This window comes from Natrix helvetica (genome assembly GCF_964273705.1).
Source record: "Natrix helvetica genome assembly, chromosome: 1".
NCBI lineage: Eukaryota > Metazoa > Chordata > Lepidosauria > Squamata > Natricidae > Natrix > Natrix helvetica.
The window spans coordinates 248,245,368-248,268,720 of NC_138548.1; the positions used below are offsets into that span (position 1 = coordinate 248,245,368).

The window sequence follows — 23,353 nt, forward strand, 5'->3', positions numbered from 1 at the left end:
CAGTTTGCACCACTTCGGGAGAACTGCTTGTTAACTTTCTGAGCAGTTTGGTGAACTGGTTGTTGGAAGAAACCATTAGGGCAGAAAACTGGTTGTTACATTATTTGAATCCCACCACTGAAAGTATCCTGACCTTTCCCTTCCATCATCAGTGCTCCAATAAAGGTGACGGCTAAATAATGACTCTTCTGCCAGATTTAGCCAAACATCTGATAAGAATCTGATCCAGCATTCTGTTTCGTCAGTTAGATCAGTATTTCTCAACCTCAGCGATTTTAAGTTGTGTGTACAGTCAGGTAGTCCTTGACTTACAACAGTTCCTTTAGTGACCGTTCAAAGTTACAGCGGCACTGGGAAAAGTGACTTATGACCATTTTTCACACTTACGACCAATGCAGTATCCCCATGGTCACATGATTTTCATTCGGAAGCTTGACAACTGACTCACATTTATGACGGTTGCAGTGTCCTGGAGTCAAGTGGTCCCCTTTTGCGACTTTCTGACAAGCAAAGTCGATGGGGAAATCAGATTCACTTAACAACCAGGTTACTAATTTGATTCACTTAACAAATGTGGCAAGAAAAAAAACATACAATAGGAGCAAAACTCACTTAACAAATTTCTCACTTGACATAAATGTTGGGCTCCATTGTGGCTGTACGTTGAGGATTACTGTACTTTAACTCCCAGTATTCCCTAATGTGAGGGCTCCCTTCTACCAATATGCTGCAGAATTCTGGGAGTTGAAGTCCACACATTTTCAAGTCGCTGAGGTTGAGAAACACCGAATCAGATGCTTTTGAAAAACTACCATGCAAGTTCTTACTCCAATTGTTCCAGTCTGGCAGCTTTATCTGAGGTGGCAGCAGATCGATGTTGTTCTTGAGTGGAGATTACCTGTTGGCTGATAAAAAGAAAACAAAAATGTGAACTCAAACTTTCATGTGTTAATTAAAGTGAAGATCTGGCTACCTTGAATTGCAGAAATCAGTCTAACACATGCGGAGAGCACCAGGATCTGCACTGAAGAAACTACTTTCTTACTCTTCCAGTATAAGCTACAAGATTTGTCATGAAGGAGGACCACACATCAAACACTGAGAGTTGCTTTCCCTTAAGCCAGGCATGTCCAAAGTGCGGCCCGGGGGCCAAATGTGGCCCTTTTTCAAATTTCAAGCGGCCCGCAGCCTCTTCTCCCCACTGGAGTTATTTGTTTAGTCTTTCATAAAATACCGTATTTTTCGAAGTATAAAGATGCATCTTTTTCCCCTCAAAAAAGAGGCTAAAAATCTGGGTGCACCTTATACACTGAATACAGCATTTTTTGCCTCCCAAAACTCTGCCCCCTTCACCAAAATGGCTGCGCATAGCCTTTAGGAGGTTTTCAGAGTGATCCTGGGGGCTGTGGAGGGCTTAAATGAGCAAAAAACGGGCCATTTTTTGCTCAACTTTGCCCCCCCTAGCCCCCAGGAGCACTCTAGAAGCCTCTTAAAGGCTATTCATGCCCTTTAAAAAAAGTGCAAAAACTTTTTTTTTAATTTGCCTTTTCAAAATCTTATACTCCGAAAAATACGGTAGTTAATTCACATTTAATGTTAAGGGTTCAAAGAATGTCAGGCTGAATGATCGGCCTCACACATTTTCACATCACCAAATCTGGCCCTCCTTGCAAAAAGTTTGGACACGCCTGCCTTAAGTACCCACATGGAATATACAACTTGATATATTGTCTATGGAGATTCTTAGTCATCCCGGTCATTGTTGTCCCAAAGGTGCTTTTTCAAGAGGCAACTGGAGTTTCTGGTTTTTCTTTGAAGATGTTTTGCTTCTCATCCAAGAAGCTTCTTCAGCTCTGGAGAAGAGCTGAAGAAACTTCTTGGATGAGAAGCAAAACGTCTTCAAAGAAAAACCAGAAACTCCAGTTGCCTCTTGAAAAAGCACCTTTGGGACAACTTGATATATTGAATTTATTTGAGACCATGAAAGTAATTGACAGCTTTTGAGAGAATATGAGATTTTTCATTTACGGAAATTGAAAAATGTCAAGCGGACAAATGAAAAGCCCTCTACTCTTACCTGGTGGGATGATCCCCATGGGTCTGCACATCTAAAGATCCGGATCTCTTTCTTATTTTCTCCCGTGCTTGAGATATTTTTTGAGACAATACATTATTCAGCCAGCTATCACCATCATCCTCAGCTGGTTCTTTCTTCTGAATGACTTCTTTAGTAACTTGTTTGGTTGTCAAAGGACCCTGGTTGGTGGTAGGAAGAGGAGGAGGAGGATGCTTAGCTTCTGAAGGAAATGGTGGCATATCCAGTGTGGTTCCTCTTGCACTGCTTTTGCTAGGTTCTTTGAGTGGGGGTGATGGTAGGAAGTCACTATCTTCATCTTTCAGTCCCAGCCAGTCAGCTCCAGACGTCTTGCGTACAGGACTGTTAGATGCTGAGGGGGAAGGCTTTGATCTCTGTTCTGTTTTCAGGTCACTGAGGTTCTCGGAGGAAAACCTACAAGAGTTTTGGCTAAGTGAAAAGAATTTTAAAGGCAGCCTTATGAGGACCAAAATCAAAAGGTTAACTTGGCCTACTATTACCTGACAGACTGCCGCCTCGACTTCCGTCCCTCTGGAGTTGAGGCCATAGTAGGTTGGTAGGCGCCAAAGGTGAAGTCATCTCCCAGAGCATCTTCTTTATCTGTACAACGGCATTAGGATATATATATTTTAAAAAAACACTTTCATGCTGCTGTTGTAAATTTTAGAGCCTCCAGACTGAAGCCCAAACAGCCCGAGTCCCTTTGGGGAGAGGGGGCGGTATAAAAATCGAAATAAAGGTAAGGTAAGGTAAGGTTAAAACAGAAAATAAAATACAATGTGGAGGTTGTAGATCCCCCCCACTGGGATATCAGTTTTCAATTCTTAAAGAAGGAAATAAAAAGGAGAGCTTATGGATTTGGGTAAAATGTCTCAGATTCAATTTTTGGAAGCATTTGCAGGTATGATTAGAGATCTCTAAAATATTAGAGGCCTAATTCTGATTTAAATTTTTTGCATTGAGGGCTTGGAAATCATAAATGGAAAAAGCACAACATTCAAATGAACAAGGGAATCTTAGGCTTTCCAATGATTTTAAAAGGCTAGTTCATGAGGATAATCTTTCAGATGGAATTGGGTTTTCTGCCTTGTCTAATATAGCTGGAGAACACCTAGGCTTTACGTTAAGTAAAATCTACTATTAAAGACTTACAAAATAGTGCATCAATTAGGAATTTCACTCATGTCACAGGCATTATAAAGCAGCAGATTACCAGATTTGTTCAACCTTATCCCTTATGGCAGGGGTCCCCAACTCCCGGTCCATGGACACGGACACGGTCCAGTCCGTGGCATGTCAGAAACCAGTCCCGGCAAACAAGCGAAACCCCATCCATGGGATGCAGGCAGCATGCGAAACCAACTATGTTCCCTCTGGTCCGCAGAAAAACCTCTCTCCACGGAACTGGTCCCTGGTCTCATAAGGTTGGGGGCCACTGCCTTATGGTAATTTTTTCAGTGTATTGAGAGTTCATAACTGGAAGAGACATGGCAACAAGGTCAGCCAATGAAAAGACATGGCAACTGGGTCAGCCAATGAGGGCTGTTTGGAAACTGAAATTTGCATTTGCTGTGTGAGCAACAAGGATACAGCAAGGAGCCTGGGGGTGGCTTAGCTCAACTATTCTATACTAAAGCTCTGAGTCTGTGCTGAGCTCTAAACTAGTCTGCTGCTCTGAACTGAAACTTAAAGTCCTCTCCTCTGCTTGTGTTTTGCTTACTACCACGTTGGAAAACCTGCTTTTGGTATTTTATGTTATATAAATGGTATATGTTATATATCATGTGTTATATTACATAAAGAGAATGAACCCTGCTGAATCAGTTACCTATGTGCTTTCTGGATGTGATTGCTGCTGCAAACTCTGACAAATTTGTAGAAGTAGAAATGCACAACCAGAAAATGGATCTTTCAATGACAGCTATGCAAGACATAAGCCAAACTAAAACTATAAGGTCCTGCCTTGGGTAGGGAGTTGGACTAGAAGACCTCCAACGTCCCTTCTAGCCCCACAATTCTATTTTTATTTCAGATTCAGAGAACAATTCATTTTAGAAGTTCTCTAGAAAACCCTCCGAAGGTTGGGAATAAAAACCAAACAAAAGGAAAAAGGACTAAACACAGAATTATTTTTTCAATCTGAATCAAGGAGAAATTCTTCAATGTCCCTGATAGGGAAAAATAGTTAAATATTTTCTGTACTGTATACAAGCTCCCAGTAAAACATCAAGGAAACACATGAGGTAACAAAATTTTGTTCAAACAAGAGACACCCCTTCGGGTTTCTTATGCAGATAACAACACCGCAAATATTTCAACAAAAAAGTAAGAGTACTGTTTGTATGACAGAGGTACCTACTATTCTTACCTGTCTGCTTCTGATATTTCTTATCCAGCTTGAACTCTTTCGGTTCCCCGGTGCTTGGTCGCTCTAACAGTTTTTTTGCTGTTCCTAGACCCAGCAATTCATCTTGCCTTGTTCGCGCAGGATGAGATTCTTTTCTTTAATAATAATAATAAAAAAAAAATTACCAAACTATATAAAGCCAACACAGTCCTAGGATGCATCAACAGAGGGATAGAATCAAGATCACGTGAAGTGTTAATACCACTTTATAATGCCTTGGTAAGGCCACACTTGGAATACTGCATTCAGTTCTGGTCGCCACGATGTAGAAAAGATGTGGAGACTCTAGAAAGAGTGCAGAGAAGAGCAACAAAGATGATTAGGGGACTGGAGACTAAAACATATGAAGAACGGTTGCAGGAACTGGGTATGTTTAGCTTAAGAGAAAGAAGGACTAGGGGAGACATGATAGCAGTGTTCCAATATCTCAGGGGTTGCCACAAAGAAGAGGGAGTCAAACTATTCTCCAAGGCACCTGAGGGTAGAACAAGAAGCAATGGGTGGAAACTAATCAAGGAGAGAAGCAACTTAGAACTGAGGAGAAACTTCCTGACAGTGAGAACAATTAATCAGTGGAACAGCTTGCCTCCAGAAGTTGTGAATGCCCCAACACTGGAAGTCTTTAAGAAGATGTTGGATAGCCATCTGTCTGAAACGGTATAGGGTTTCCTGTTTAGGCAGGGGGTTGGACTAGAAGACCTCCAAGGTCCCTTCCAACTCTGCTTTTGTATTATTGTATTATTATATTATGAATTAAAAAAACAGGGAGAATGGCTCTTCTCAGGATTTCTATGTTGTATCCCAGCTTTTACTTCATGGCTGAAAAACAGCAATCTGAAAACTCACAGGTGGTTTCTGCTTAATGCTAAGAAACTAGAATACTTGATGAGAGTTTCCAGAAATCCATAAAAGACTGTCTTGATGCCACTATACCAAGTAAGAGGTTAGATGCAATCTACAGACTACACTAAGAAATTTTATTTCCTCTTAAGTAGGACTGATTAGTGGCATTGTTTGGGATATAGGTAGTGTATGACCTTAATTGGAACTGGCAACTCTGTCACTAAGTGAACCCATTGTTAAGCAGAACATCATCATTGCCCCAATTTAGCAACAACAGTTCTACCAGTCCCAGTGCAATTAAGCAAATCACCAGCAGTCATTGAGACATCATGGGATAACTTGCAACCTCTCGCCGGTTTCCCCATTGATATTGCTCATCAGAAGCCAGTTGGGAAAGGCATGAATGGTGATCATGTGACCGTAGGATGCTGTGACTATCATAAATGTGTGATGGTTGCCAAGAGCCCAAATGGCAAACAAGTGACTGCAAAGACGCTTGGTATGGTTGTATGTAGAAGAACCAGTTATAAGTTACTTTTTTTTTCAGCACTGTTATAACTTTGAATGGTCTCTAAACAATGGTTGTTTAGTGATATAATCAAGAATTGGGATTTTTTTTTTTAAAAAAAGAGGTTAGTTAATTCTTAATTAATTGGCCCTTTTGTTATGCTACAGAGTGTACAATAAAATCAATGGTGGTAGTATGAATTTGCTCATAATTCATCCTTCTTCATTCAGCTGACCTTCATATTAATGGAAATGCAGTTGCCAGATTTCCCAGGTTTTTAGAGAAAGATATTTTAATGTACTCCTACTATGAAACTATTGTAATATTTTGCATATCCAATAATGCCATGATTCCTAGATATTAGTAGCTCATTTTATTTTATTATTTGTCAAATTTATATGACCACCCACCTCACAGAAAGTGATTTTGGATGGCGTACACTAAAACTAACAATTAAAAATGTTCTACAAAACATCTTAAACAGAGACTCCTTATTTTTTTCCAATGCATGCTTTCTTTTTCTGCCTACAAGGCATTTATGGTGGTTAACAATTAAAAAAAATATTTAAAGCTCATTAAACAGAGGCAAATTCTAATGAATCTAAGCCTAACTGTCCAGCTTACTCTTCAATCCTCCTGCCAGATTTCACTTCTGCCTTCGAGGTTTCACCAAACCCCAGAGCCTCTATCAGATCATCTTCATCATCTTCAAACATTAATTCCTCTTGCTTTTGCTCAGGAGCAACGGCATGGCCATGAACTGTAGGTAGAGATACATGGACAGGTTTTCCACAGTTTGCAGAAGCCAAAGAAGTCTCAAGCAACACAGTTCTAGGACTATATTTTACCTTTCTCAAAAGGGGTCCCACTGATTTCTGGAGTAGTTCTGGTGATGGAGGAATGTGTTTTCTTCACTGGGGTTTCTTCATCATCAGACAGAAGGCCAGCCAAAGGATCATCTATATCTAGAAAAAGGACATTGTCAACTCGCGAAGCATTCCTGACCTGATCGCGAGTTGCCTCAGGCAGGGGGGATGGGGAATCGAACATCGCAGCAGCATCGAGGAACTTGCACTTCAGTCAAAGCAAAGCACATTCCAGCCAACCATGTCAAGGCCATCTCAATAGAGAACCACAGTGGCCGGAGGGACGGACTTCTACAACCCACAAAATTGCTTCGTTGGAGAATGTGACTGATAACACACCTTTGGGGGGGAGGGGGAAACAGGACAGAGTCGGGGCACAAATTAAGTGAGGTCAGAGTTGGCTTCATTTGATCCGTGCGGACATGAAGCTCCTAATAAGTAACTGGATTTCTTTTGAAGCTTGGCTTGAGGCTCATGATTTAATTAGGGCATCAGTCGGAACCCAAATTCTATGAACTTCAAGAGAGCAGTAATTTCAAAACAAGCACAACTGAAGAGAAAGAAAAAAACTTCTGTACGATTTTATAGGCCAGAAATTAAGCCCAAATTCAAACCACCTTAAAGGCTAACTCAGCACAACAGTCTTAGGATACTTATACATTAAGACAATCAATGAGTTTAAGGAGGCTACCATAAAATGATTTTTAGTAAAATATTGGGGCAGGAATTTCCTGTTGCTAAGCAATGCTGGTGGAAAGTGTGATGTCACATGACCACACTGCTTAGTAACGGGAATCCTGGCATTCCCTATCACCATCAAGCGAGGATCACGGGTTGTTAAGTAAGGACCCCCTTGCAACTTCCTGCCAGCTTTTAACAAGCAAAATCAGAGGGGAAATTGGCAGGAAGGTTTAAATCTAGGGCCGTGATGGCGAACCTATGGCATGCGTGCCACAGATGGCGCACAGAGCCCTTTCTGCGGACATGTAAGCCGTCACCACAGCTCAGTTCTGCTGTGCATGCCTCCCACTGGCCAGCTGATTTTCAGGTCTCTGCCACGCATGTGGGGGGGCGCACATGGGGGTGTTGTGCAAGCATGCTCGGGGACAAAGCGCACACGGGGGTCACGTGTGTATGCGTGGGGGTACGGGGCGCATATGGGGTGTTTGCACACACTAGTGGGGGGCACTACTAGTGCGCGCATTGCATTATGGTTTTGCATGTGGCTTTCGGCACTTGGCACCAAAAATGTTAGCCATCACTGTATTAGGGTAATATTATCTATGGTTTCTGAATTTAATAGATATTAATAGTAAAAAAAAGTTCAGAGATGGATTGATTGTTGGTCAGATATAAATATTGCTACATAAAAGTCTGGTGTTTCCAAATTCCCTTTGTGTTTAAAATTAAATTTAAAAATATACTCTACGCAGATTCTTACCTTCAAGGGAGTACCGCTGTTTCAGTGGTTTGGAAGCAGCGGGAACAGAACCAAGATCCTTACTGACTTCGTTTGCAGAGTCCCCTGAATATAAAGATTGTAGTTTTTTTTTTTAAAAAAATAAAGGCATAGTAGATATTGTCTCCAATGTTCAGATCTTACATAGCAAGAAGCTCTGAATCAATAGAAATCTTTCTGATTTAAAGAACAGCTGATTTAATTGGAGAGTTGTGACCAGTATAAAGGAACTCTATATCTTCCAGATATTTTATAGTCCCTGTAATTCCAAGCTGCCATGGCCAAGGGAGCCCAACACAAATTTGGAAAGGCAAATCTAAAGAATTCACAATGTTCTGGGAGGTTGTGTTGTGTTGTGAGAGCAATTGTAGTCCTTATCCAGCAGTTCCTTAAACCAGGAATCCCTAACCCCCGAGCTGCGGCCCACTACTGGGCCATGGCCTATTCGGAACTGGGCTTTGTGACAAGCAGACTAGCGCACACGTGGGCACACTCAGCTTGACTTGCATGAGCAATGGCTGGTGCGCATGAGCCTGTGTACGGCCTGGTTACCTCCCTGCTGTGTCCCAAGCCGCAAAGGTTGGGGGCCTCTGCTTTAAATCAAACGTGCTTCCAGTATCAAGCTGCAACTGCAGAAGCCAGTCACAGCCACACAATCTCAGAAAAAGAGAAAGCTGCTTTATAGATTTGCAGAGAGGTGCTGTGCGAGAGCCCCTGCTGCCAGGCACAGCCTAGAAGTGACCTCTAAATGTCAAATGCCACTTAGCAGTCTCCATGGCACTGGTAGGAGAAAACAAACTGATGTTATTCAATTTTGTCTCATTTACGTATGTCCAGACTTTGCCCCAGGAGTTCAGTATGGTGAGCTTTAAGCTCTTACAATTTCAATTTCACAATGCTAGCTGGGTTTTCTGCATTACTGTTGAATGAACGAGGGTAAAATGTTTATCACCAATATTGCATCAAGGACAAAGAGATGGAAAAAGAACTACCATTAAAAATGCCTATTTGAATAGTTCAGATTGGAAATAGTGTCTATACATTAACAATTGTATCCCGAGACATCACAGTCATTTTAAAAACTAATTCAAAAGTCAAGAACACTCACCTCTTTCTAGGTTGGTTGTTATCTTAGTTTTTGCTGCCTCAGCTAAAGGCCCTGCCTTTCCTACACCTTTAACAGCCTTCTGAGGAGACTTTGGTCTTGTTTTCTTTATGCCCAAAATATCAGCTTCCATCTCATCCATATCCTGACCAGAGAGAAAACATATATTGATGTTTTGGGTATGCTAGTTTGTGACTACCAATAGCTCACTGAACACATCAGAAATGGCAAACCTTTTTGTAAACGCGTGCCAAAATTGTGCGCACATGTGCCCTCACCCACGATGCAATGTGCCCTGCCCAACTGCACCATGCATGTGCGACTCCCCCCACGCATGTGTACATGACCCCGCCCCCACATGGGGGGAAGGGGAGTTTTTGCTCTCCCCATGCTCTGGAGGCTTTCCTGAAGACTGGGGAGGGCAAAAACGGCCTCCCGCGGCCCCCCGGAGGCCCTCTGGAAACCGGAAATGGATTGTTTCAAAACTTCTGTTTGGCCCGTTGGGCCTGTTTTTCGCCCTCCCCAGGCTCCAGAGGCTTTCTTAAAGCCTGGGGAGGGCAGAAATGGCCTCCCTTGGCCCTCCGGAAGGCCAAAAATCAACTGGCTGGTGCATGTATGCATGCTGGAGCTGATGGCTTGCATGCCAGCAGATATGGCTCCATGTGCCGCCTGTGGCACGGATGCCATAGGTTTGCCAACACGGTGTTTAGGAGCTGGATTTTTTTTTCTTTAATAAAATGGTCATGGCTTCTTTGCATGAGACAGTTTCGATTACCTCCATTTTTAGCCACATATCTTTTGCACCCCTGTTAACTGGTTCAAAAATTTGAGAGAGAGCTAAACTAAAAACATTTCAGCAAACAATAAATAAATAGTGCCTCCTTATTCACAAAACATGCTACGCAAGAGCTGTGCTCACTATACTAGCAAATCATGGTTTCCTATCCCATCTCACTCCTACCTCCCCTTTGCCCATTATGCTAAACTGAAAACAAACAAACCATTTCTTGATGAGTGCATTCAGCTCTTTTGCATCATTTGCAAGGCACAGTAAAATTGGGTGTTTTTTTTTTATGCACGGCAAGATATATCCTTCAGTTTACCTTCAAGGTCTCTAGGACAGCTTCTGGATCCACATCTGAGATATCAGGCTCCTGAGAAATTGAGCAAATAAATAATAGATGAGGCTTCAATGGAAAAAATATCAAATAAATACTGCAATAATCATCCAAGACAATAATCAGGGCATACGGAGCAGAATTCATCGCTCATCATTACTAGCCACAATGGAATCCATTCTGTATTTTCCGGCACAGGTTTCCCAGACAAAGAACCTGGACTGTTATAATTTCTCACTAGTGGTGAAATTCAAATTTTTTACTATTGGTTCTGTGGGTGTGGCTTGGTGGGCATGGCAGGGGAAGGATACTGCAAAATCCCCATTCCCACCCTACTCTGGGGCCAGCCAGAGGTGGTATTTGCCGGTTCTCCGAACTACTCAAAATTTCCGCTACCGATTTTCCAGAACCTGTCAGAACCTGCTGAAGTTCACCCCTGATTCTCACCTCTGCATCTGCTCCTTCCTCCACAGCCATTTTGCTAAAGAAATCATCATCCAATAGGCCCCTGAAAATATAGAGGAAACAAGTAAGGAGAATGGATCCCGCCGCAAACAGCACTTGTTTCAAGTTTTACCAAAAGTCCCTAGACCGCTCAGCTATTTTAAATCAAGGAGTAGTTTTCAAATCTCATTTCAATGCAGAAGAATTTTTTAAAGCAATGCAGCTTAAGGAAAGCTCCATCAATATGTGCAGTTCACAGCAAGAAATGTTAGAGGAGAGAGAAACAACAGCAATAATAGTAATAGGTTCAAGAGGCTCCATTAGTTGCTCCCACTGCCATTATGTACTCTGAACATGTTCAGTATTAAAATACAATGCCATTACGTACTTTCTGATGGTCTGTGGCACGAATTCTCTGGCTTTTCCATCAGTGCTGCCAAATGAGGTAGGTTTGCCTGAATTAGCAGGAATATCGTCTTAAAATGAGAGATGAAGATGGAAACATTTCAGTACAGATTGTATCCTTTGCTCTAAGACAGTGACGGCGGACCCTTTTCACCTTGGGTGCCAAAAGCACACAGGTACGCACTATCACGCACATTGGCGTGCCCACCCCATATTTTAATGCCCCCTCATGCTGTGACCCCTACACATGCGCACATGGCTTTCTTGGAGCCAGGGGAGGGCGAAAACAACCTCCCCCTGAGGCCAGAAATAGCCCATTTTCCAACTTATGATGGGCCTGGTAGGTCCTTTTTTCACCCTCCTCAGGCTCCAGAGGCTTTTTAGCAGCCTGGGGAGGGAGAAAAATGGCCCAACACACAAACCGGAAGTTCAGGAACGGATTTCCAGGTTGCCTTTTGGGCCATTTCCCTCCCTCCGGAGACGAAAAACGGCCAAACATCAAGCCCAAAAATCAGCTGGAACTGACAGGGCAACGTCTTGCGTACCCTCAGAAATGGCTCCACATGCCACCTGTGGCACGCATGCCATAAGTTCGCCATCACGGCTCTAAGAGATGTATTTTAGTCAGCTGGTATGCTCAGCAAAATAGAGACGGAGTAAACTTACATGACTTAAAAACAGACTCAGTATGGGGAGAACTGGTTCAAGTCGACTTGTACTTATGAAATTTTAATCAGTGACTTGAGCCAGTTCCTCTCGTATCCCAAACTACCATATTTTTCAGAGAATAAGACGCACTGGAGTGTAAGACACACCAAGGTTTTGAAGAGGCAAATGAAAAAAAAAAGTTTTTGCACTCTGCAAACCTCTCAAAATTGGCCTGTTTTTCGCAAAAACGGGCCCTTCCCCCCTCCAAAAGGGCATGAATAGCCTTTAGAAGGCTTGTAGAGTGCTTGTGGTGGGGTGGGGTGGGGTGGGGGCAGAAATGAGCAGAAAACAGGCCCGTTTTTTGTCCAAAAAAAAAAAGGGCATGGATAGCCTTTAGGCGGCTTATAGAGTGCTCCTGGAGAGGGGACAAAATTGAACAAAAAACGGCCCGTTTTTTGCTCATTTCTGCCCTCCCCAGCCCCCAGGAGCTCTCTAAAAGCCTCCTAAAAGCTATGCACAGCCATATTGGTGAAGGGGGGCAGGGTTTCGGGAGGCAAAAAATGCTGTTTTCAGTGTATAAGATGCACCCAGATTTTCAGCCTCTTTTTTGAGGGGAAAAAGGTGCATTTTATACTCCAAAATATACTCAAGATGAAAAACCAAAGAACATCTAACATGTTAATTAGCAAATGATTGGGCTCCAAAAAGGCAAGGAAGGAGCTTATGAGTAAGTACTATAGCTATACCTCAACATTGCATGGCTGCTATTAAATAGGTGATGTACAGTACAAATGTATATTCAGAAACATGTATACCCTGTGTTTTTCCTACAGTAGCACTCAGGATAGCTTACAAAATTAAAGGCAGTAAGCCCATAGAACTACATTAACAGAAGATATTAAAAGCAACGCTAACAGCACATAACTGCAGGAATAAAAAGAACACAATTTGGGTCCCATGATACAAAATGTACTTTTAACCATGGTTTGAACACCACATAGCCATCTAATTCATCACAATAAGCCAGAACCAAATAAACCACATTATGATTTCGCCTGTTGGATGAACTTAACCAGTTAAAAACTATGCATATAATGCCACATGCTGATTTAGAATTCATGCATAAATAAAAAGGGGTTCGTGAGAAATCCTGGGATTATACAGGCCCTCCCTCCTCTGCTTCTTTCCTTTTCCTGCACAGCCAGGTAGGAAAAAGCAACAGCAATTTATGTTATGCCAATAGACATTTATGGTTATGGGGACTATAGCTTAAATGACCCATTTCATCATTAAATAAGGGTCATCTGAAATTACATATCATGCACACAACAATCCAGAGATAAACCTGGTTTATTCTTGTTCTTGTCTGTAGTAAAATGATGAGAGAAAATGGGAGTGTGTTGCTTTGCAAAATGCTTTTTTCTCCTGATGCGGATAATGTGAAATTTTGGTTTAGCACAAAGCTAGCAAACTGATCGTTTTAGGTGTTGTGGCTTCAGTTCTGATTACAAAGCTAAATGTTATAATGCTGTTAAGAGAGAGCTCTAGTTCAGGCATTGGACAAAGATGGGGGCTGGGCCTAGCCCATCTATATTTGGGATCAGAACGTTTTGGTGCTTGATTGTGTAATATGGTTTTATTTTGTGTTTTGATAGTTTTAAATATTACTGCGAGCCACCCAGTGTTATAGTGCATGGGGTGGATGGCCATATAAATGTTTTAAATAAATCAATATATTATAATTTCATTGCCATACTGATTGGAGCTGTATGAAACTAAAATCTCCAAACTAGAGATGGAATTGGATTTTGTACTTCTGGTATAATGTTATTTGTGAAAGCAGCCAAGACTGAGGAAGTCATTATCAAAAGGCAGAATTCCTCTGATAAAATCATTATAGACATGGCATGCTTTTCAGTAGTCTCCACCCAAACTCTGAAGGAGGAAGGGAAGGCATGTGGAGCAGAGCATTTGAAATTATTTCTTCGTGCACAAGTTCCTGTTCTATTTTTTCCTTCCACTTTACCATCATCACCAAGGAGATCTCCAAGGACATCATCAATGGAACCTACAGAAAACCAGACAAAAGAATGAGTAGAAAATTCTGGGATAGCCAAAGCAAATTCAAGACCGTATCTTCAAGGAAGACCCCAGGCAGCAGTTGTGAATAACAAAAATAAAGTCAAGTCTACATGGACACCACATGGAGAGAATGGAGCCAAATAAAGCGACTTATTCTGTAAAATAAAATGTTACAGAATGTTCTGGAAAGATGGTTCCAATTGGATTCAGCAAGGGAGTGCTGAAAAGGAAGGTTCTCATAACGACTCACATCCTGGACGGCACTTCTTTACTCTCCTACCATCGGGAAGGAGATATAGAAGCATAGCCAGCTGCACAGACAGGCTGAAGAACAGGTTTTTTATTCCTGAATGCGAAATAACATCATACCTATATAGTACAATGGATTTGCAGGGCCGGCGCAACGTGTAATATATTCACAGTAGTGAAATAGGACTGGGTCAGTGGTGAAATTCAATTTTTTTTACTACCGGTTCTGTGGGCGTGGCTTAGTGGGCATGGTGTGGCTGGTGGGCGTGGCTTGGTGGGCATGGCAGGGGAAGGATACTGCAAAATCTCCATTCCCACCTCACTCTGGGGCCAGCCAGAGGTGGCATTTGCCAATTCTCTGAACTACTCAAAATGTCCGCTACCGGTTCTTCGAACTACTCAAAATTTCCACTACCGGTTCTCCAGAGCCTGTCAGAACCTGCTGGATTTCACCCCTGGACAGGGTGTTTGTTAATATGATTTACTGGGTTAGGGATTTTTTTCTCTTCACTGTGAGTTGCATTGTGTTGGGCGGGGATGAACCGAGGGAGCTCAACCAATCTCATTGTACATATGTTGTGCACTGATAAATAAATAATTATTATTAGGAAGATGTGTCCTGGAGAGCATACATTTCTCAGTGTTCCCAGATCAATGACATGGAGCTCCTGGAAATTTGATGATCAGCTCATAAACTATCAGAGGATTCAATCAGAAATCTGAAGGTTTTCATGGATGCAATATGAGATCCTAAAAACTGGGTCTCCAACCTTTGGCTAACCTGAGCCAAAGTGCGTGTGTAGGAATTCTTTTTGGGTCACATATAAACTATATAACATAGCTGATGTATTTAAATAACAAACTTCCTCTAATTTTATATATTGTTATTACTGGTATATTTTGTGGGGCCACATTACTACCTGTCCAGGGCTACATTTGGCCTACAGGCCACAGGGTGGATATGCCTATCCTAGAGTATAAGCAAAAATGTAATAACATCTTCCTAAGAGAAGAAAATATAGAAAAGACATCTGGGAATCTCCATATTTCAGAAATGACCAGTCAAAGAAAACATGAAGCAGTTGGACACAACATAAACCTTTTCTCTCAACTTTTCCAGCTAAGAATACTTGGCCCAAGAAAGAAGGAAAGCCCACCTATAGCCATGGAACATGGGATCAAATCATCTCCCCTAGCATACCACATCAGCTTAGATCAGCTGCCCAATGTACAATGAACTACGAGTGATTAATCACACTTTGTCAAATTTTGTTCCTTATGATTCACTTCTCCGAAAACAGTAAAATAGTAGTATATCATATTTGGGAGTTTTTCTTTAATAATTGGCTTCAAATCCACAGATCAAATTATTTTTTGGAATGAAATCGATTAAAGATTGCTAGTTAATTTAATATATTTTAGATCAGTAATGGCAAACCTTCTCGGCACGAATGCCCAAACCGGGATGTGCTGGAAACCCAAAGACCAACTGACTGGTGCACATGCGCACACCAGCCAGCTGGTCTTTGGGTTTCTGGCACTCCTGTGCAGGCAAAGATCAGCTGTCGCACCGGAAACCAGAAGAACAGCTGGTGACGGCACACGTGCCCAGAGAAAGCTCTGCATGCCACCTCTGGCATGCGTGCCAGAGGTTCGCCATCACAGTTTTAGATGTTAGGTGTCAACCCAAGCTGAGCCCATACCCATTCTATGTTAGTATTTATCTTAGTTATAGCAGTTGAAATACATAACCTAGATGCATAGACACCATTACCATGGTTAGCTCTTGTGGCCCAACAGCGGCCGGCTGAGCTGTTGGTGGAATCTGACAGCGATGAACACTATGGGACTGCCCTGGAGGCTGAGGAAGACTCTTGGGGTGTTCAGTGTCAGAGCAGGGACTAGAGAGGCTTGTTGGCCACCAGATGGCGTCTGAGTCAGGGAGCAGTGAGGAGGAACAGAGGGAGGCTGTCCCTGAAGTACATATGTGTAGGGCTGAAAGGAGGAGGGAGCAGCTTTGGAAAAAGGCTCATAGAAACAGGTGGCTACTGATTGGCCCCTCCCAGAGAGCTTATAGGTGGGACGACAGGAGGGGAATTTTGCAGGAAACAACAGTTTGCTAATCAAGGTGTAGTGAAAGTTTGCAGAATTCCGTGAGTTCAGGCCTTGTTTTCCTAGAGATAATTTTCTGGGCTCCTAGCCAAGGGGTTGCTTTTTCTTCCTCCTTAGTCGTAGCAGACAGCCAAGCCGGCGTCAGTATAAATTAGAGCCTTGGGACAGAACAGGTCTACATCAAAACAATGCCAAATAAACCAAAGTATGCTTTAACATATTTGGCCCAGTTAGAACATTGGCTTCATGTTCCTTTTTAATCAGGGTTTGGAATGAGTTGACCAAAGCACAGTTGTGATGCAAGCTGATAAGAATTATGCAAGTTATGACATGGAAGCACTGTCAAATGCCAAACATGCCCCTCGGTGAGCGACTATGTCTGCAGATTCTATTTCAACTCTCTTGCTTTATGCCACTTACCTAAAATGATATGATGCCATTCAAATCAAAACTTTAATAACAAAGCATATATAATATAAAACATTTTCGTTTGTACCTTTCAGTCAGTCAGTGAAAGTAGCCCTCGACGTAAGACCCCAATTGAACCCAAAATTTCTGTTGCTAAGTGAGACAGTTAAATGAGCTTTGCCTCATTTAATGACTTTTCTTGCCATAATTGTTAAGTGAATCACCGCAATTGTTCGGTTAGTAACACAGATGTTAAATGACTCTGGCTTCCCCATTGATTTAACTTGTCAGAAGGTTGCAAAAGGTGATCCCATGACCCCAGGATGGTTGTAGGAACCATCATAAATACCCTGTTTCCTTGAAAATAAGACCTCACCGGATAATAAAGCCAATCAGGCTTTTGAGCGCATGCACTAAAATAAGCCCTCCCTGAAAATATTGCAACACAGCAGCAGCCATGAGGTGACCACGCTCGCTGCCTCCTGCACCTCAAAAATAACAAAACCTCCTCGAAAATAAGGTCAATTGCTTATTTCGGGGGTCAACAGAAAATAAGACCCTGTCTTATTTTCGAGGAAACAAGGTAGTCAGTTGCCAAGCATCTGGATTTTGATCATGTCACCATGGGGCAAGCTGCACCGGATAATAAATGTGAAAAATGGTCTTAGGCCACTTTTTCAGTGCTAGTGTAACTTTGAATGGACACTAAATGAACTGTTGTAAGTCAAGGACTACCTGTATAGTTTCTGTGGCAGCATTTTTGGAAGTGATTTGCCTTTGCCTCCTTGCTACGGCTGACAAAGAGAGACTGGTGGGACTAGAACTCACAGCAGCCTGGTGCTTTAATCACTACACCAAACTAGCTCACATGTAATTCCATAAGAGTCATCAAATCAAAACATGGCAGAATGAGCACTTTGCCATAGAGATGAAAATAACAAGAGAGCGATTTGACTGCCCCTAATCCTTCAAAGTCCCTTCTGGAGGTCCTAGATTCTCTTCCAAGCACAAGTACTACACATTGGTGGCATCATTTTCTGATATTCTGAGGTACAAAACATTTGAACATTGTAGTGCAAGTCCTAAAATTTAATTTGATTTAGTTCTTTAAAAAAATCAAAGATAGCCCACAGTTTCCCCCATCTATCTCTGCTCATAAGCATATGGTCCTGCTCAGGGGTGGGTTCCGGCAGATATTACTGCCAGTTCGCTCAGGGGTGCGCCCCACATGCGTGTGTGATGCACGCGCATGCACAGTACAACTAAAATTGCTCTGCGCATGCGCAGAAGCAAAAAATAAGATGGGGGTGCCTATGGCGCCGCTGGGACAACCGGTTTGGGAGTGTGGCATGCCTGGGTCGCTGCCAGTTCCAGTGACCCAGGCTGCCAAGCTACTACTGCTTCGGCCGAACCAGTCCAAACCAGTAGGAACCCACCACTGGTCCTGCCCACTCTGGCTTTCACTTCTCAAAAATGAGTTAGTGCATCCTCCCCTGTGGATCATCTTTGATCTTCATAATAACTAGAAGAATTTAATTAAATGCATCAATTAAAATACTGTTAAGAAAAAAAACAACATTCCATGTTTTATTAGTGTATTTGGAAACGCAATTCACCAGGGTGGTGCTATTTGTGTATTATGTAACTACTATTGAGAAATGCCTGTCTTTCATTCAGTTAACACAAATGATCTTAATGGGAGGCACAGAAGTAGGAACTTCACAGCTGCTCTTGATGCAATCTCTTGAAACTGGCTTCCAATGACATCACACCATCCATTGGAGCAACCTGTGAAGCTAATACTGAATGGATCCCGAGAAAGTAGAAACACAAATGCACTTACTTCTTAAACTTTTCTTAAGTTTTGTTGCCTAAAGAAAAAAATATATAAATATTTGATTAAAAAAATGAAAGCAAAGAGGGCCAATTGTCAAACATGGATTAAATCTGGAAGTAAACAGATACAAGAATGAACAATTATGAACCTCTGGTTCTCTCTCTCATAAACCTTGAACTGACTTATACTTCAAGGTAATTTGTATTTAATCCAAATCAGTTTACCCAAATAAGTTTTTATTTATTCTAATGTGAATACATTTCACCCTGAAAAAAAGATACAATATACAATTCTGCTTCACTAATGAAAGCATTGCACCCTGGTACTTTTCAAACGCATCAGATACTCTTCTGCACAATCCCCAAAGGTCTTGGAATTATTGGACTTGATGGCCAAAACATCTGGAGGTTGCCCATTTGGACAAAGGTTTTTTCTGATATTGTTCTGTTGCTTCCACCTCTTCGTGACCAAATAGACAATCTACATTTTAAAATTTTGCTTAGATTTGTCAGTATTTCTTCCAAGAAGCAGGTCCCTCTGTTTCATGGAGACAATAACCCCCCTGTAGATTCTTGAACCCGAGAAGATAATGTGTGCTATTGCTTTGGCTAGCTTTTTCAGCAGTTTGCACTAGGTCAGTACAAGCAATTGGCAGATTGGTAGGAGTTTTTGTTAATGCAGAGCAATAGGACAGCTCTCTTTCACTTTTAACCACAGATTTCTTAAGTCTCCCTCAATGATGGACCAAAATGATATTGTTAGCTTGTCTGAAGTTTAGTCTTTCTTCTACCTTCCAACATTTGTTTCTTCTAGCATTTGTGAACAATTTTCATAAGATGAATTCAATCAAATATGGACTTTTACATTCCATCTATTTGTTGTGGCCCAACAGCGGCCGGCTGAGCTGTTGGTGGAATCTGACAGCGATGAACACTATGGGACTACCCTGGCGGCTGAGGAAGATTCTGAGGGGGTTTGGAATCAGAGCAGGGACTAGAGAGGCCTGTTGGCCACCAGGTGGCGTCACAGGGAGCAGTGAAGAAGAACAGGAGGAGGCTGTCCCTGACCTACGCGAGGAGGAGGGAACAGTTTTGGAAAAAGGGTCACAGAAGTAATAGGAACAGGTGGCTACTGATTGGTCCTTCCCGGAGAGCTTATAGGTGGGGTGACGGGAGGGGAATTTTGCAGGAAACAACAATTTACTGATCCAGCCGTAGAGAAAGATTGGGAGACTTTCGTGAGTTCAAGCCTTGTTTCATAGAGATAGCTTTCTGGGCTCCCAGCCAAGGGGTTGCTTATCTCCCTCCTTAGTTGTGGCAGACAGCCAAGTCTGCGTCCCTATATATTGTAGAGGCTTGGGACAGAACACTATTGTTGTAAAGGTATGTGACAATGACCTTGAGGGATGAGGGGAAGAGATGCTACCTGGGAAATGATCAGATCAGATAATTTCTTCTTCTGACCATTAAGCCCCTGGGGGCTCCTCCCACTTTTGTCTACCCATTTTCAAGGCAACATCTCCCCCACTTGCCCCTTAAGGTCATTGTCATGTACCATTACAACTGCTAACAAGATTGCTAACAAAGTACATGATTATCTTGATTCATGTGGACTTCTATGCTACACAAATATGGTGATCCTTGCAATGGATAAACAGGAGAATGGCGGCTAGATTCCAAGATATTGCTGAAAAAAAGGCTACTGTGAATTTGATTTCAAAACAATTAAGAACTGATGCAATCTAAGGGATCAGTTGGCTCATCTATTGAATATATTTCCCAGATTTCATCCAGGACCTATGTCTTGACTTACTGAACTCTAAGGGCAATGGGGAATATAGAGAACAGCAGGGTTATTAGTTATATTGGTTTAAAAAACAATTTCACTGAAGCATTCATGAGCCTCAGTTGCTCATGAGTTGGGTTGAGTAAGGATTTGAGTCTGGGTTGTGCAAGGAGTTTATGAGAAGAGAATTAGAATGAAGAAGTGAAGAGCAGGATGAACTCCAAATAGTATATCTCTTCATTAGACTCTTTCTCGGTACATGAGGTCGCCTCCCTCTTAATGGACAATAAAAGACCGACCAACAATTGCTGAATTTGAAATCTTATCAGTTCTAATAAACATAATCTAATATGATAGAGTGTCTGACGTCTCCAAAGGGAGAAAAACGGCCCAATATACAAACCGGAAGTCCATTCCTGAACTTCCGGTTTGCATGTTGGGCTGTTTTTCCCCCTCCTCAGGCTTCAGGAGGCTTCCCTGAAGCCTTAGTAGGGTGAAAAATGACCCAACGCGCCCCCCCCCCCAGAGGTCCGGAGGCTTCAGTGAGGCCTGAGCGTATGCGCGGGGGAAGAGCATTGCATTATGGGTGTGAGCATGCGCACGCTCCCCCCCCCCATGCTTTTGACATGTCTCGAGAAAAAGGTAAGCCATCACTGCCCTAAAGAGACATGCTTAGAGAGATGGTTGGAGTTCTTGTTTTCTTGATGGTTAAATTGGCTGAAAGTAGGCCATTTTACTTTACAGATAGTCCTAACAACAATAATTTGTACTGGGAATGCTAAGTCATGCAATCACATTACATCATGCTTTATTTCTAAAATACAATGTGGCTGCATTGCTAAACATCGCAATCATGGCAAGTTCACTGCCATCATTAAGTGAGGATCACGTGCATGTGAGGAATTTTGGACCTAAGGGTAGCCTGTTTCCCTGAAAATAAGACCTCCCCGGATAATAAGCCCAATAGGGCTTTTGAGTCCATGCGCTAAAATAAGCCCTCCCTGAAAATATTGCAACACAGCAGCAGCCATGAGGTGACCACGTTTGTAGCTTCCTGCATCTCAAAAATAATAAGACCTCCCTGAAAAATAAGTGCTTATTTCGGGGATCAAAAGATAATAAGACCTTATCTTCTTTTTGGGGAAACACTGTAGCTGCTACTAGACGGCAAAGGCTTGCCACATTGTCTTGCAGCCTTTCCTGCCATTGACTTTGCTTGTGGAAAGGTCACAAATAGTGATCATGTAACTGAAGGGCACTGCAGCCAAATACTCATATCACAATCACATGATCATGGAGGTACTGTGAGAGCCAGAACTTTGAGGAGTGATTGTAAGAACGATTTGTTCAGCGCTGTTCAGAGGTGGGTTTCTGCCGATTCACCCCAAATCGGGCAAACCAGTAGTGGCGGCAGTGGGGGTTCTGCCCAGCAACCAGAAGCATCACGCAAGCACATGAGTGCGCACATGTGCATGAGCGAACCGGTAGTAAAATAAATTGAAACCCACCACTAGTGTTGTTGCAACTCTGAAGTCACTGAAGGAGTAGCTGCTAAGCAAGGACAACTTGTAATGCCTATGATCCAACGGAATTAGTTGAACGCTCGTCTTCCTTACCATCTCATGGTCTCCAATTGCATTGCTGTATCTTTCGCAAGTGATTTTCTCAAGTTTTCTTCATGTATAGACATGTATCGATCAACGATTTCTCCAGCCTTTCTCACTTACAATGCAAAATAAAAATATAATTTATTAGGATTTTTAAAGAATCCTAGCTGGCATTTATAACCTCACAGCAGCATTTTCATCTTGCAGCAGGCCCTATGTATTTGTTAGGCACACTGATTCATTAAACAGCTGACCACATTATAGCCTAGCCCTAGTAAATTGTGAGGTCTCACTGTGGCTGTTTGAACAACCTTCAACATAGTTAATTTAATTAATCCTGACTTTGTGTGGATCATAAGCTGCCCTAACTGATTGCGTTTGGATAACACAGCAAGCTAAAATATTGCTGTTTTTTGCAATTCTGTCTGTTGTGCAAACTCAGCTTGTGAGCTTCCAACTATCATTCAGTTTCACACAGCTTGTACAAACTTCAATGCTTTCTAAATCCAGTAGATTAGGGTCCAAAATTTGAGGCTCTCCAAATTCCCATCATTTAGTCTAGTCCAACATACCAGAGCTAAGAATGCTTCCTTAGCTAATATACTACATAATGTCTTTCTAATGGCATGTGACTATCATCAGATCAACAGGTTGCCTCTGATACTTATTAAATGCTGATAGTTAGTCACAATTTTTCCTAATTAGTATCTTCCAAGTGTGTGGGACCTCAGTTTCTACAATCATCTAGCCACTTAGAGGCTCCAGTTTGGGGAAGGTTAATCTACAGTTATGAACAAAACAGGCCATTGAAACTGAGAGCATAGATACTGATGATAGAAGTGTGTGGCCTTGTTTCCATTCTCTGTAGGGAGAGTTGGGAGAAGGAAGTTTTCCTAAATATAAGATTCTCTTACACTATTATTACTATTTCATTAAATTTATATGTTGCTTCAGGGACTCTGGGCAATTATATTATGTAAAATTCATTAATTCAGATACAACTAGAGATGAGAAACTCCAGGGATCTGCTACCAAAATAAGTGATCCCAGGGCCTAGATTACAAAGTCAAGCCATAACAGGGGCAAATTTCATCCTAATTGTTGCCAAGAAATCTACAAGGGTGCAAAAGAAAACACCAGAAGTTGAATTTTTTTTCAAGATGATTACCTATATCTTAATACATACATACATACATACATACATACATACATACATACATACATACATACATTTGTGTTACCTATTTCCCTGGCTCAGCTGATAAGGAGGAGAGCCTGTGGTTTAGTGGCTAATATATCTGCCTAATATGTAATACAGCCCAGGTTCAAATCCCAGTAAGATGAGAGCTAAATAGCTTGAAATAGATCTATACTA

General features: G+C 42.0%; 1 protein-coding gene across 2 annotated transcripts in view; it reads right to left on the minus strand.

Moving 5' to 3' along the window:
• Positions 1-23,353, minus strand: part of FBF1 (Fas binding factor 1) — a 46,034-nt gene that overhangs the window by 21,283 nt on the left and 1,398 nt on the right. For both annotated transcript variants that reach the window (XM_081939693.1, XM_081939692.1), the window contains exons 2-15: positions 21,988-22,093; positions 18,593-18,620; positions 13,925-13,966; positions 11,234-11,321; positions 10,849-10,909; positions 10,387-10,437; positions 9,287-9,428; positions 8,161-8,244; positions 6,702-6,818; positions 6,478-6,613; positions 4,464-4,597; positions 2,596-2,695; positions 2,078-2,509; positions 828-905 (exon numbers count right to left, since the gene is read on the minus strand). In XM_081939693.1, the coding sequence (XP_081795819.1) occupies positions 828-905; positions 2,078-2,509; positions 2,596-2,695; positions 4,464-4,597; positions 6,478-6,613; positions 6,702-6,818; positions 8,161-8,244; positions 9,287-9,428; positions 10,387-10,437; positions 10,849-10,909; positions 11,234-11,321; positions 13,925-13,966; positions 18,593-18,620; positions 21,988-21,990 (1,496 nt within the window). In that variant the 5' untranslated portion in view covers positions 21,991-22,093. The remainder of the gene's footprint in view (positions 1-827; positions 906-2,077; positions 2,510-2,595; positions 2,696-4,463; positions 4,598-6,477; positions 6,614-6,701; positions 6,819-8,160; positions 8,245-9,286; positions 9,429-10,386; positions 10,438-10,848; positions 10,910-11,233; positions 11,322-13,924; positions 13,967-18,592; positions 18,621-21,987; positions 22,094-23,353) is intronic.